Below are 13,104 nucleotides of genomic sequence, written 5' to 3'. Positions count from 1 at the left end.
AGCAGAGACAGCCAGCGCCGCTCAGCCAGGGTCTGGCTCCATCTTCTCTGCAGCCTCCCATCAGGCTTTTTATGCATTGATCAATTCCCCTGCGAGCCTTCTCTTCACCAGGCTAAGCGGTGCCAGCTCGCTCAGCCCTTCCTCAGAGGAGAGATGCTGCAGTGCCTTTATCATCTTCACACTCCTTTGCCAGACTCTCTCTCCAGACTCTCTCTCCAGTCCAGCCCAGGACACCATCAGTGCTCCTGGTGGCAAGGGCACACTGTTGGCTCATGATCAGCTGGGTGGCCACCAGGACCTGCAGGGCTTTTTACGCCAAGCTGCTTTCCAGCCGAGCAGCGCGCCAAATGTGCTGGTTCCTGGGGTTGTCCCTCGCCAGGTTCTGGACTTCACTTCTTTCTCCTGTTGAACTTCTTGTGGCTCCTGCCTTGGCAGGGTGTGAGCATGGGGTGATGCAGAGGGCAGAGCCAAGTGGTGCAGACTCTGAGCAGGAGGAAAGATTTGGGTGCCAGTGTTGCAGGGCATGACGGGGCAGTAGAGGCTGGTAGGAGAGCAGATCCCCGGGAGGTGGGGGCAGATGATGTGGTGAGGAGGAGACCAGGCATGGGACGTTTGGCAGTGGGGAATGGTCCAGCCCTGGAGTCCCCCTTCTGACTGAACCGTTGGCCGGCATGTGTCCCAGCTGCTGGCCTGGCCCTGGTTTTGGCAGCTCCTGGGGCCTTGTTCTAGTTGTGCCGGCGGGGTGGCCTCTTGGGTGGCTGAGGTGAATGTTGGGAGCTGCTGGCCCTCCTCTTCGGGCCTCGCCGTGGCCCCCCACGGGAGAGGTCCCTGCTGCGGCTGGGAGTAGAGGGACCTGCGGCAACCTCCCCTGGATCGTCATGCAGCTCCTCCTGTTCCCCGTTGGTTGGAACAGGGGCATCGGGCAGCTGCCGGGAGCCCCATGAAGAGCAGCGGTGGAGGTGTTGGGTCGCTCCTCTTCATCGTCTGCGGCAGGGCTGCGGGAGGTGGCTTGGCCAGGGCCAGGAGACCCCCTTCTGGAGGCAGCAGGAGGAGGGACAGCCACGGGGCTGCCCTCCCGCTCCTCGGCAGCATGGCTGTCCTCGAGGCCCAGCAGACGGTGGGCCTCCGCGCTGCAGCGTTGCACGGCGACGTTGATAAGCTGCTGTACAAATGTCGCCGCGCGATCCTGGAGGCTGACCTGCAGCAGCCGGACCAGGACCTCTTCGTCCAGACCAAAGAAGCCCAGGACGGCCAAGATGAGGTCCTCCATCACAACGGCTGCTGAAGGCTCCTCGGCAAAGATCAGCCCCAGCTGCTGTTGGAGCCAGGGCAGAAAGCGTTGGAGGAGAGCCGGGTGGTCGTCAAAGAGGAACGCCCAGGTATGGGGCTGGAGGCCGCCCACCAGAGCCCTGGGCACCGACTCCACTGCCAGCGGCTGAGGTGTTACAGAGCGGCGAGGGGGGCTGTGTGTGTCTGGGTGCCTGGGCGCTCCTCCGGCCTGCCGGGTGCCAACTGGTGCGGGGGCTGAGGCAGATGACGCGATGGCAACCTCTTCGAAGTCATTGTCTGCCCTCACCGAGTGCACGATGGATCGCACTCTCCTCTTGCAGAGAGGGCACTCGGGCTTGCTGTTAGCCCAGCGCAGGATGAACTGGTAACAGAATTGGTGGAGGCATGGCATGGCATAGGCGGCATCGTCCCAGCTGTCCAGGCACACTGGGCAGCGGTTGTCCAGGTCCATTGCCATGCTCTCCACTCGCTGCATCGTGCTAGGGGCAGCTGGGGGTGACCAAGTGCTCCCTCCCTGTGGCGCTGCAGCAGCCGGTGTCAGGCTGGAAAAGGAAGAGAGGCCACGGTCACTGGCTGGCCTGAGGAGGGCTGGAAGAAATGCCCAGGTCCCTCAAGAAAGAAACCCTCCCAGCTCCCCAGGGTGCGATGTCCCCACACAGCTCACCTGGACTATTACCCATTATTGCTCTTCCGTGTGTGTGGTGGTGAAGCTGCAACATGTCCTCCTATGGCGATCAAAAGAGACTTCAGGGCCTTGGGACGGTTGGTAAGGGGATGTGGGGCACAGGTTATTTTTTCCTCTTTCCTTCCAGTTACAGGCAGCGACATTGGAAGAAACATACAGACAAGCCCAGTCTATTAATAGGTGGCTCCATGGCTGGTGTGACCAACAGAATTTTGTTTTTTTTGATAAGGGGATGGCCTACACAGCACCAGGCTTGCCGGCGTCAGATGGGATTCACTTGTCTCAAAGGGGGAAGAAGGTCTTTGCTCACCAGCTATCAGGGCTCCCTGACAGCGCTTAAAACGAGGCTTGAAGGGAGAGGGGGACAATATCAGGCTTACCTGTGACAAGCTGTGAGATGACACGCCAAGGTTAGAGGGACAGGGTGCTAGCGAGGGCCCACAGGCTGTTGCTCTGAGATGTGCTGGCTACGCTGCAGGACACCTGAAGTCTTCCAGCGATGAGGCAAGAAGGAAACACCAAGGAATGAAAAGGTGTTCCTCTAAGAAGGTGATAAGAAGGTGCCTCAACAGGAGGCAGACACGACAGTTTTTCTCCTAAAATCACCGACTGAGAGGGTAGGACTGAATCCCCGTGGGTGGATTTACTCTTAGTCGCTTACAAAGTATTTTCAGTGACTTTCTGGCACACCGTGAAAGTACAGTGGAAAGAGAAAAAACAAAGGCAAAAAAAATACCGGTAGACCGTATAACACACAAACAGATCATTTAATTTCTACTCATGGCTTTCACCAGGAAGTGAAACTCTAATCAAGTATTTCCAAAGCCTCTTAGCCAAACTGGGAATCCCTCCCACAACAGATTCAGTGAGTTCAGCTGAGCCTAAATGGAACCCAGCAGCCGCACCGTGCTGGGAAAGGTCTTGCGCATGCCCATGCACTTCTCCTCATCAATGAAGAGTGTGTTGGCTTTGACGGCCAGGTCATGCTGCAAGACCGACTTGGTATGAACCAGCATTTGCAGGGTGTCCTCGGTGTATCTCAGGCGCTGCTGGAGGCTCTGGACCGTCTCGTTGATTTTGTGGACCTCGTTGACAAGGCTGGAAAACAGCAAGAAACCCTGGTTAACAGTGCCATCGTGGGGGTGGTTTCTAGCGTGGCATTGCTGAAGGGCCCCTTGGTCACAGGATTTCCCCCTTCAGCGTGCTCAGACTAACTCAGACCCCCGTTTCTGGCAGACGCATGGGAAAGCTGAGGGCAGAGTTCCTCCAGACCTCAGCGGGGAGGCATGGTTAAGTCTGCTCAAAGGCTTTGGCAATGCGCAGCCGCCTCTCCCAGAGCAGCTCGGGCCAGCAAGAAGAGGGATGAGCAGGTGTGGTTTCCTGTTCCTGCTTGGTTTGGGGGGTTTGTTGGCTCCCCCTCCTGGATTTCCCTGTGCAGGCATCCTCCCCATGCCCACAGATGCACACAAAGAAAACAGGACATCTGGGAGAGGCTAAAAGTGAATGTGAAACAAGGGGAGGATGGAAAAAACCCTTGTTGTACGAGATGCTGCAAAGGCTGTGGGGCTGGGTTTCAATTGCTCTGAAAAGGCTTCAGCTGGAGTCTTGCCCAACGGGCTCCCAGGAGGGGTGAACTTTGGGGTGCCTCAGAGGGGGTGCTGCTGGGCGCTCAGGCCAGCCTACTTCTCCACAGCTCCTCGGCGTGCAATCCCAAACAGACCACTGTGTCCTTGAAAGGATTTCCAGTGTCCTCGGAGAAGGTGAGGACAGCCCTTTCTGCTTCTCCATAGGGGGCACCCTTCCTTGCAGTTCCCCAAAAGGAAGGGCCTAAGGGATCTCAGCAGGATCCTGTTGGAGAGTAAAGGGCTCGTCCTTCAAAACTGAGCACATCCAACTGCCGGGAAGCAGGCTGGAGAGAAGATGGGGCTTACCCAAGCGGGAAGAATCCATCCCCTCATGGGGTGCCATCAGGCTATACCCGGCCATGGTGTACAGCCTCCTTTGTGGGCGCAGAGCTCTCCCAGCACCCAAAGGCTGCAATACCTGCTCATTGCTTTTGATTATAGCAGTGCGCTTATGGAAGGACTGTTGAAAGAAAAGCCCATGCTTAATTTTTCATGCAGTGCTACCCCCGGGTGCTACCAGCCGTAACTCCTCAAGGAGCCCACCAGACCCACGCTCCTGCCTTACCGGAGCTGGGCAGTGTCCCGGCACAGCTCCACGTTTGGTCTGCGTGTGCGCTCGTCCAGACGGCTCTGAGCCACTTTTAAGGGAGGCCCTTGGTCCCTAATGGCCTTTTGGATGGCTTCGATGGTCTTCTCCACCTGGAAGATTTCCTGCAGCGTCTGGCGTAAAAAAGAAACCCATGCACAAATTAAATGTATCTTCTCAAGTGACAACATAATTACCCTTTCCTCTTGTCCATCTGCAGAACAATACAAGTTCAATAAGCAGACCCTGGGCTCAGACCCCTGTCATTCTGCTACACATCAAGGCGCAGAGCCAAGAGTAATTTTTCTTCAGGGAAAAACCTCTCTTGGCTCTTGCTGTCACATCAGAGGAGGTTTTGGAGCACTGATGGACCTATTGAATTCCCAGCTTCCCAAAATTACCGCTTGCTGGAACTAATCATCCATCAACAGTAACTCAGAGAGGGAAGGTTCTTCATGGATCCTCACTGAAAGACGTGGCATCAGCTCGCAGTGCTGCAAGCCCCGTCTTCCCTCAGTTACTCAATACAGTGTCGGGCACGTTTCAGGAAGCTTTCTATGAGACCCACAGCTCTGAGGCAGGTGTCCATCACTGATTTCCACTGACTCTGCTTGGCAAAGCAAACACACGCATGCCCGTGCAGCAGCCCCAGAGCACGGAGAGTGAAAGCACGTCCTTGGAGGAGAAGCAAGCCTGCAACCCCCCCAGCAGGCAGCCCAGCAGAGGCCCAGCAAGGCCGTTCTGGAGGGCAGCCAGCGCTTCTGAAGGAACTACCAGGAGATGCAACCAGCATTGGCATTTTCTGCTGGCAATCCCTGTGCTCCCAGGCTGCCAGTGAGGATGCCCTAGCAAAAACAGATCCCTTGAGATGAAATTACGGTGCCAACTCCTAAGGGTCCCACCTCAGGGGTGTCACTAGGAAGTGACAGTGACACACCGAAAGGGAGGGGTTCCGACTACCTTGGCCAGGTGGGTCCGGATCTTGCTCTTGGCATCGGCTGTCTCGCTGATGCGTTTGGTGAAGGCGATGTTCACCCTGTTGAACTGGCTCCGCATCTCGTTTGCCACCACCACCAGCAGGTTCTCGATGTTGTCCCGCAGCTTGGAGGAGGCCGCCCGTTGGCTCTGTGAGCGGAGGATGTTGTCGTCTGTGATCTTGGCCCAAGAGTCCGGCACCGAGATCCTTCAGGAGGTGAGGGGGAAGAAGAGGCCCCGGTAAGCCCGTAGTGCTGAAGCTGGACGTGGGCAGGCATGAAGCCTGCCTGGGAGCAGCACTGATTAAATGTATCTGAAATCTCCATCTTTAATTTGAGCATAGGTTGTGGTTTAACTCTGGCCAGCAGCTAGGACCACACAGCCACTCTCAATGGAGGGGAAAGAGAAAGACCAGGACTCACGGGTGGAGATAGAGACAGTTTAATAGAACAACAACAGAAAATAAGAATGAGAAGAAGAGTACGAGTAAGGGTAAGAATAAAGGTAAGGTTAACAATAACAATAACAGTAAGAATAACAATAAGCAGAGAGAAACGGTCCCACTCAGGCAGCTGTCTCCAGGCGGGATGCACGTGCCTTGACAGTGGGCTGGGGACAAGCAGCTCCCTGCCAGGGAGAGGCACCGTGCATCCCGGGCACAGCTTGCTGCTGGCGTGCCGCCCAGCGTGCACTCACGTGGCATCGACCCACTCCACCGCTGGGTAGTAGCTGATGCCGTGGGAGGTGCTCCTCAGGTGGTGACACTTGTCATCGATGCGGTGGGCCGCCTGCTTGTGGGCCAGGTCCCTCTCCAGCTCGTGCTGGGCCGCCCTGTTGGACCTTCAACATGCAAACAACAGCCATCGCTGGGGATGTTCAGGTGGAAGGGCTTCCTCCCCGCTCCAGTTCCCCGCAGCTCCCTCCCACGCAGCTCTGTCCTCCCATGAGCATCACTGCCCACTTCCCGGGGAGCCCGCCTGGCTTTTCCATCTGCAGGGTGTGGGGAGAGGTCGGGGTCTGCTGGGGGTCCACATCACAACTGCAAATGCACATCAGCCCTACAGCATGACATAAGGAGCTCCTCCTTACGCGAGCTGGGCTTTGGCTTCATCCAGGTACCGCTGCATCTTCTCCTGGCACGACCTGATGACATTGACTTCCTGGGTAAAGGACACATGGCCCCATCATCAGTGTCTGTACTCAGTTGTCCTGATGCCACTCGTCCCCTCAGACCTCCCCAACCCTGCACACAGCAAGAACTTGCCTGCTTGTCTTTCTGCCCAGAGTAAACAGGCAGGGAGTGGAGAAAGTGCCCCCAAACTGCGTGCATGTCTTTAGTGCACTACTCCCTGAAGATGGTCACAGAACCCCCACACGCTACCCAAACACGCAGCTGCTCTTCAGCTATTCCTTCCTCTGTACGGCCAAGTCATACCCACACTGCGTGGGCATGCTGCTGCCTGGGGGAACCCCATCCCCTGGCCCAGCAGGTTTTGGGGGGGTTGAAGAGCTGAGCACCTCCCCAGCGGTAAGGAGCCAGGTAGGGAAGAAGGCTGCAAAGCCTCAGTAGGGCAGTTTAGGTAAAACTGGCTTTAACACATGATCTGGGTGGCCCAACTTACCGTGAAGAGCTCTTTCTCCACATCATCATGGACGAGGTCAATGCCCATCCTCTTCTCCCGCTGAAGCAAGCACTGCTGAGCGACCTGTTGGGGACATGCCATCACTGTCGGTGCAGGGGCAGGATTCTCTATAGAGAGAGTCCCCATCTCAAGAAATGGAAGAAAAGAAATTCTAGGCGGGCACAGAGGGGACACCAGGGGAACAAAGTGCCCAGGGCGGCTGCTTCAGCTGACAACAAGAAACCGAACTGCACCGTATGCATCAAATCAACATGAGGAAGCACGCGTGTCCCAGCTGCAACCAGAGCTGTGGCACAGGCACCTGTGTCAGCCTTGATGCTGACCTCCCCAGGGTGTTGTAGGAAGACATGGGCTTCTGTCTCCCAGTCCAGGAATTTGGATGTTCCGCCTACACAAATATTTGGTTAAGCAAATAGAATTGTGATGAGCTCATAACGGGCTGATAGGGGATGCAGCAGATGGGAAGACATTGCAAACTTAACTTATGGTCTCTTCATAAAAACTCTCTAGGTCTTGCGGAGCTGCAGTGGAACTTAGTTAGACATTTGAATGGCTGCAGTTGTTCCAGCAGTAGGCTACAGCTTGCAGCCCACTGGACAGAGTGCTTACCTGGAGAGGGGCCTCCGTCTCGGCCAAGGCTCTCTCCAGTCTCTTCTTCATGTCTGTGAGCGTGTTGGTCTCCCCGATCATCTCATCCAGCTCACGGCAGAGCTCCCCTTTCCAAAACTCAATAGCATTCACACGTCCTCCCAGGCTTTTGGTGCTTTCTGCTTGTGTTTTCTTTGTCTGCTGGTATTTATGCTCAATCATGCGGGTGGTATCAACTCTCAGAGCCTCCGCATTGTGCCGGGAAGTCTCTGACTCTTTGTACTTGGTCAGGTTGGACCTGTACCAGTCGTCAGGGGTGTAGCGGGTGAAGAGGGTTGTTCTGTTGGAAATGTAAGGGAGCTTCTCGCTGGTGGTCATCCCCTGGGAAGTTTTGGAAAAGGGAGCCAAAGCTGGTTTGATGGCATCTCTTTTAGAGTAGGTGCTGGGCATCCAGGGGAGGCTGGAGCTCTGAGGCAACGGGTAGTACGGGAAACGGTCCTTATAGCTGGCAGTCATGGTGTTGATGGCAGGCAGAACCTTGGCACGTCTTGCCGTTAAGGGAAAGCCGACAGCCTCCATTCCTGACCACTGCTCTTCAAGTACTTGTCCTGCACAGAGGAGGAGATAGAAGACAACTTCCCTCAGTCAGCTCCTGCACTTGCCTTCCTTCTTACAGCAACACATGCAGCTTCTAACACAAACAGCAACGCACACAGCACCCACTGGTCACCTGTACAGGCCTAAAACTCTTGAAAGCAAATGCCTTCTCACAGCACCCCAAGCATTTGTATCTGGAAAGGGATTTGAATTTGTTTAGTATCTAGCCTCAAGTATTGAAATGCGGAGAAAAGCAAAGCATGGCTGCTCAGGAGAATGACAGATATTAGCCTTCATTCTCCTCAAATCTGTCAATCCCGTGAAAGTGTAGCTGGTGATTGTCTTGTGTTCATTGGCTTCTTTTGGTTGGCGTATGTGCTGATCTTCTAGTACTCCAGATGTCCTTTTCTCTTTCAAAGTGCCCTTTCCAGCCCCGATAGCTGCGCCCCTTTGGACCAACCCAGTGTGATTGGTGGGTCAGGGACTCAATCCTCACCCCCCACCTTCACTTGCATTGATGCTTTGCAGATCTATATCCAAATTTGACCCCCCTCCAGCTATTTCAGTCTCAAGAGAACAGCCCTCTCTTGACTTGCAAAGGAAGAAAAATGCCTACGCCTCACCTGACGTAAAATCGATGCACTTGGAAAGGAGAAATCCCAGACAGTCTTTTCAGAGGGGTGTGTAAACAGCAGCCTTGCAGGAGCCCTAGGAGGAATGGCCACACGTGAAGATTTTGCTACCGAGAACTGCATACGGCATTGTGGGTGCTACTGCTCTTTTCAGATTCAGGGTATCAGTCAGTTGTTGTCAGAAACATCATGCAGAGGGCCAGCAAATGTCCCTAACACACCGCATCTGAGGCCAAACCCTCAGGAGGGGACTCAGGAGGTACCCCATCCCCTCCCCACGGCTCCCAGCCTGGCTCAGAGCCCAGTGAAAGGTGAGGACACTGGTGTGCTGCAACAAGATGCCTGGGTGGGAGTGGGGTTTGACACAAAGCATGTGCTCAATCCCATCTGTTACAGCGTGAAAGCCACTTGAGTCCTTCAAAAATGGGAAGTTTGCATAAAAAATACTTTCCCATAATGGTACATACTCACCCGAAACCTCCAGAGGCTTGGGAGTGCCCGGGAGGGCGGCTACTCACTGCTGTGCTGTGGGGTTCGGTGGCAGCACTGCCAGACACTGCAGCGTCCCCAGTGCCCTGTGTGACACAGAACCAGGGCAGCGTTGCCAGGGGCGCAGGGCGCTCAGGGACCGGGTTCTGCCCGGGCAGCTCCCTGCAGCCGCTATGGCAACCTGATGCAGCACTTTGGTGCCCGGTGCTCTTGATGGGCAACCCGGGGCCACCCGTGGGCAGCTCAGTGCAGACTCTGGGCAACCAGACTGCCTTTGCTGGGACAATTGATCCCGTCCCTGGACAGCTCCCGCTGCCATCCATGGGCAACCCAGTACAGCCTTTGGGCGTCTGCTCCGGCCAATCAAGGGGACTTGTCTCCAACTTTTGATAACACCCATCAGGCCAACTGTCAGCACCCCTGTGCCCCATAGTCCCCAGAAGAAACATTTTCATTTCCTTCATGTTACCACTTGAGGTTAACTGTGAGCTATGTATATGGCTCATCAAATACTCAGGCTGATACAGCTGTCTTCTCATTGCCGCCTTTGGTTTCCTCCCGTTTTCCCAGCTATTGCAGCTGCACACTGAGACCGGACCAAATGTTTTACAGCTTCTCAGGGGTGCACTGACACCCTGCCCCACCGCTCCTGCTTTCTGTGCACACATACACACGGAGCCGGCCTCCATGAGAAAGCAATGCCTCTGCTGCCAAAGATCTGAGATAGAGAAGAACTCCAACTGTTTTCTGTATACAAAGGTTAGCACACTTTGATTTCACTTTAAATACATGTCTTGCTTTAGTCGGGTTAAAATCGACTTCATGGCACAGGGAAACCAGTCAAATTCACAAGCTACGGGACTGTCGTGGTTTAGGCCAAAATCCACTACTGGGGACCTGAGGCACCCCAGATGGCACCGACAGATGCTCCCCTCTACCCCTCTTCAAAGAGAGAGGCAGAGGAGGAAAAAGAGACTTATGAGTTTAGAAGGAACTAAAGTACTTTAATGAAGTATTAATAATAAAAGAAAAGAAAAAATGAAAAATAGACACAAAACCCTATCAAGCTCCCGAGATGACAATGACGTCACCGGCTGGCACTGGGGCAGTCCCAGGCTGGACGCAGTGACGGACGGGAACTGGATTCCGGATCTGGATTCAGAATCGGGATCACAGGCAGATGAACAGAGTCCTCCTCAGACGTCGGCCGTTGAAGGAAGAGCTGCCCCTTTGATCCCTCAGCTTTTATACTGAGCATGAGGCAGATGGGATGGAATACCCTGTTGGTGAGTTTTGGGTCACCTGTCCTGTCCGCTTCTCCCTGCAGGTGGGACTCCACTATGCTTTTCCGCTTCCGACCCTCCAACGGGGCAAATAACAAAGTTGGTTGGCCTTGGGGGTTATAGCAATAAGTATAAGCAGGAGCCTCTCTGCATACCATGTCTGGGCATCAGCTACAAACAAGTGGTCTTATCACTCTGAGAGAGTGAACACTGTCTGCACAATATGCAGTTAATTTCAGTAGTTAGAAGAGGCCCAGCTAACAAGCGAAGTTACTGAACAAAATTGGTTCTGTTTTACCTCAAACCAGGACATTCCACCCCTTATTCCATACCATTTGCATCTTGCTCAGATTACTATTACTTTTATCTATCAAATTTACACACACACAGATTATATATATGAGATGGATACATGCAGGTCACTCATCTATGGTTTACATTTACCTACAAAAGTTATATGCAAAAGTCCATTTAGTTCATGATTGCAGGATCTCATCTCAGGGCAGGAAAGATGGTACGAAATTCACTCTGGTTTGTGCCCACGGATAGCATGTTCATCTTGAAGAGCTTGCTGGATGCCACTTGATGAAGCTATCTCAGGTTTCATCACCTCTCTATTATCCTGAAAAGCACGTATGGAACACTGTTAGTATTATGTAGTGATCAGCATCATACTGCTCAGGATTGAGTATTCTCACCAAGGGTTAAATTCCCTTGAGGTACACATTGACCTTCTCCATCCTTCAGCATCACCCACCAAGTACATCCAGGTCCTTGAGCAAAAACAGTCCCACGAATGGGTTTGCTTTTGCCTGAAGCAGGAAAAACCCAAACAGTTTTCCCTAACAACTTCCTTCCATGCACCACAGGGACTTTATCCCCTTCTACAGTATGTAAAAGGTCTGATTGAGCAGGACCAGCTCGATTGATGGATCCCCTGGTGTTAACTAGCCGGGTAGCTTGCTCTAAATGCTTGTCCCAATTTTTAAAGGTTCCACCCCTCCTATTGCTTTTAGGGTGGTTTTTAACAGTCCATTGTATCGCTCAATCTTCCCAGAAGCTGGTGCATGATAGGGGATAGGATATATCCACTCTACGCCATCTTCTTTTGCCCAATTACTTATAAGATTGTTTTCAAAATGAGTCCCGTTGTCTGACTCAATTCTTTCTGGGCCGCCATGTCGCCACACGACTTGCTTTTCAAGGCCCAGGATAGTATTCCGGGCAGTGGCATGGGGTACGGCAGAGCTTTCCAACCATCCGGTGCTTGCTTCCACCATTGTAAGCACATAGCGCTTACCCTGGCGAGTTTGAGGGAGCGTGATGTAATCAGTTTGCCAAGCCTCCCCATACCTATATTTCAGCCACTGTCCCCCATACCACAAAGGTTTTAACCATTTAGCTTGCTTGATTTCGGCGCATGTTTCACAGTCGCGGATAACCTGCGCAATAGTGTCCATGGTTAAATCCACCCCTCGGTCATGGGCCCATTTATATGTTGCATCCCTTCCTTGATGACCGGAAGTGTCACGGGCCCACTGAGCTAAGAATAGTTCACCTTTATGTTCCCAGTCCAAGTCTGTCTGGAAAATTTGAGCAGCCTGATCCGCTTGCTGATTGTTTTGATGTTCCTCGGTGGCCCGACTCATGGGTACGTGGGCATCTACGTGATGTACCTTTACGACTAGGTTCGCTAGCCGCTCAGCAATGTCTTGCCACAGCTCAGCAGCCCAGACGGGTTTATCTCTGCGCTGCCAGTTGCTCTGCTTCCACTGCTTTACCCACCCCCACAGAGCATTTGCCACCATCCATGAGTCAGTATAGAGATAGAGTATTGGACACTTTTCTCGTTCAGCAACATCTAACGCCAGCTGGATGGCTTTTACCTCTGCAAATTGACTCGATTCACCTTGTCCTTCAGCAGCTTCCGTGACTTGTCGTGTAGGACTCCACACAGCAGCTTTCCACCTTCCATGTTTTCCTAGAATACGACAAGACCCATCAGTAAACAAGGCATACTGTTTCTCATTATCTGAGAGTTCATTATATGGTGCAGCTTCCTCAGCACGTGTCACCACCTCCTCTAGTGCCTTCCCCAAGTCTTTGCCTTCGGGCCAATTTGTGATGAATTCTACGATTCCTGGGCCATCTGGCTTTCCTATTCGAGCTCACTGCGTGATTAAGGCAACCCACTTACTCCAGGTAGCATCAGCGGCATGATGAGTAGAAGGAACTTTACCCTTGAACATCCAGCCCAGTACTGGTAATCGGGGCGCCAGGAGGAGCTGTGCCTCAGTACCAATTACTTCTGAAGCAGCTCTAACTCCTTCATATGCTGCCAAGATTTCTTTCTCAGTTGGAGCATAGTTGGCCTCGGAGCCTTTATATCCTCCACTCCAGAATCCTAGGGGTCGACCTCGAGTCTCCCCTGGTGCTTTCTGCCAGAGGCTCCAGGTAGGGCCATTGTCCCCGGCTGCAGTGTAGAGTGCATTTCTAATGTCCCGTCCAGTTTGGACTGCTCCAAGGGCTACTGCATGCACAATCTCTTGTTTAATTTGCTCAAAGGCTTGTCATTGCTCAGGGCCCCACAGAAACTCATTTTTCTTTCGAGCCACTTCATAGAGAGGTTTCACAATCTGGCTATAACCTGGAATATGCATTCTCCAGAAACCCACAACACCTAAAAAGGCTTGTCTTTCCTTTTTGTTAGT

General features: G+C 53.3%; 1 protein-coding gene across 1 annotated transcript; it reads right to left on the bottom strand.

Moving 5' to 3' along the window:
- Positions 1 to 2,856: 2,856 nt before the first annotated feature.
- On the bottom strand, positions 2,857 to 7,971 carry LOC309683157 (tektin-3-like; the record flags this gene model as incomplete). Its single annotated transcript, XM_082497358.1, has 7 exons — positions 2,857 to 3,073; positions 4,166 to 4,320; positions 5,147 to 5,369; positions 5,858 to 6,001; positions 6,251 to 6,321; positions 6,784 to 6,867; positions 7,414 to 7,971. 7 exons carry the CDS (start codon positions 7,969 to 7,971, stop codon positions 2,857 to 2,859), a joined length of 1,452 nt encoding a protein of 483 aa, XP_082353484.1.
- Positions 7,972 to 13,104: the final 5,133 nt, after the last annotated feature.

The sequence above is a fragment of the Vanellus vanellus genome (genome assembly GCF_965231255.1).
Source record: "Vanellus vanellus genome assembly, chromosome: Z".
Lineage (NCBI taxonomy): Eukaryota > Metazoa > Chordata > Aves > Charadriiformes > Charadriidae > Vanellus > Vanellus vanellus.
The sequence above is the reverse complement of the archived record's forward strand: the minus strand, read 5'-3'. Positions and strand labels throughout refer to the sequence as shown.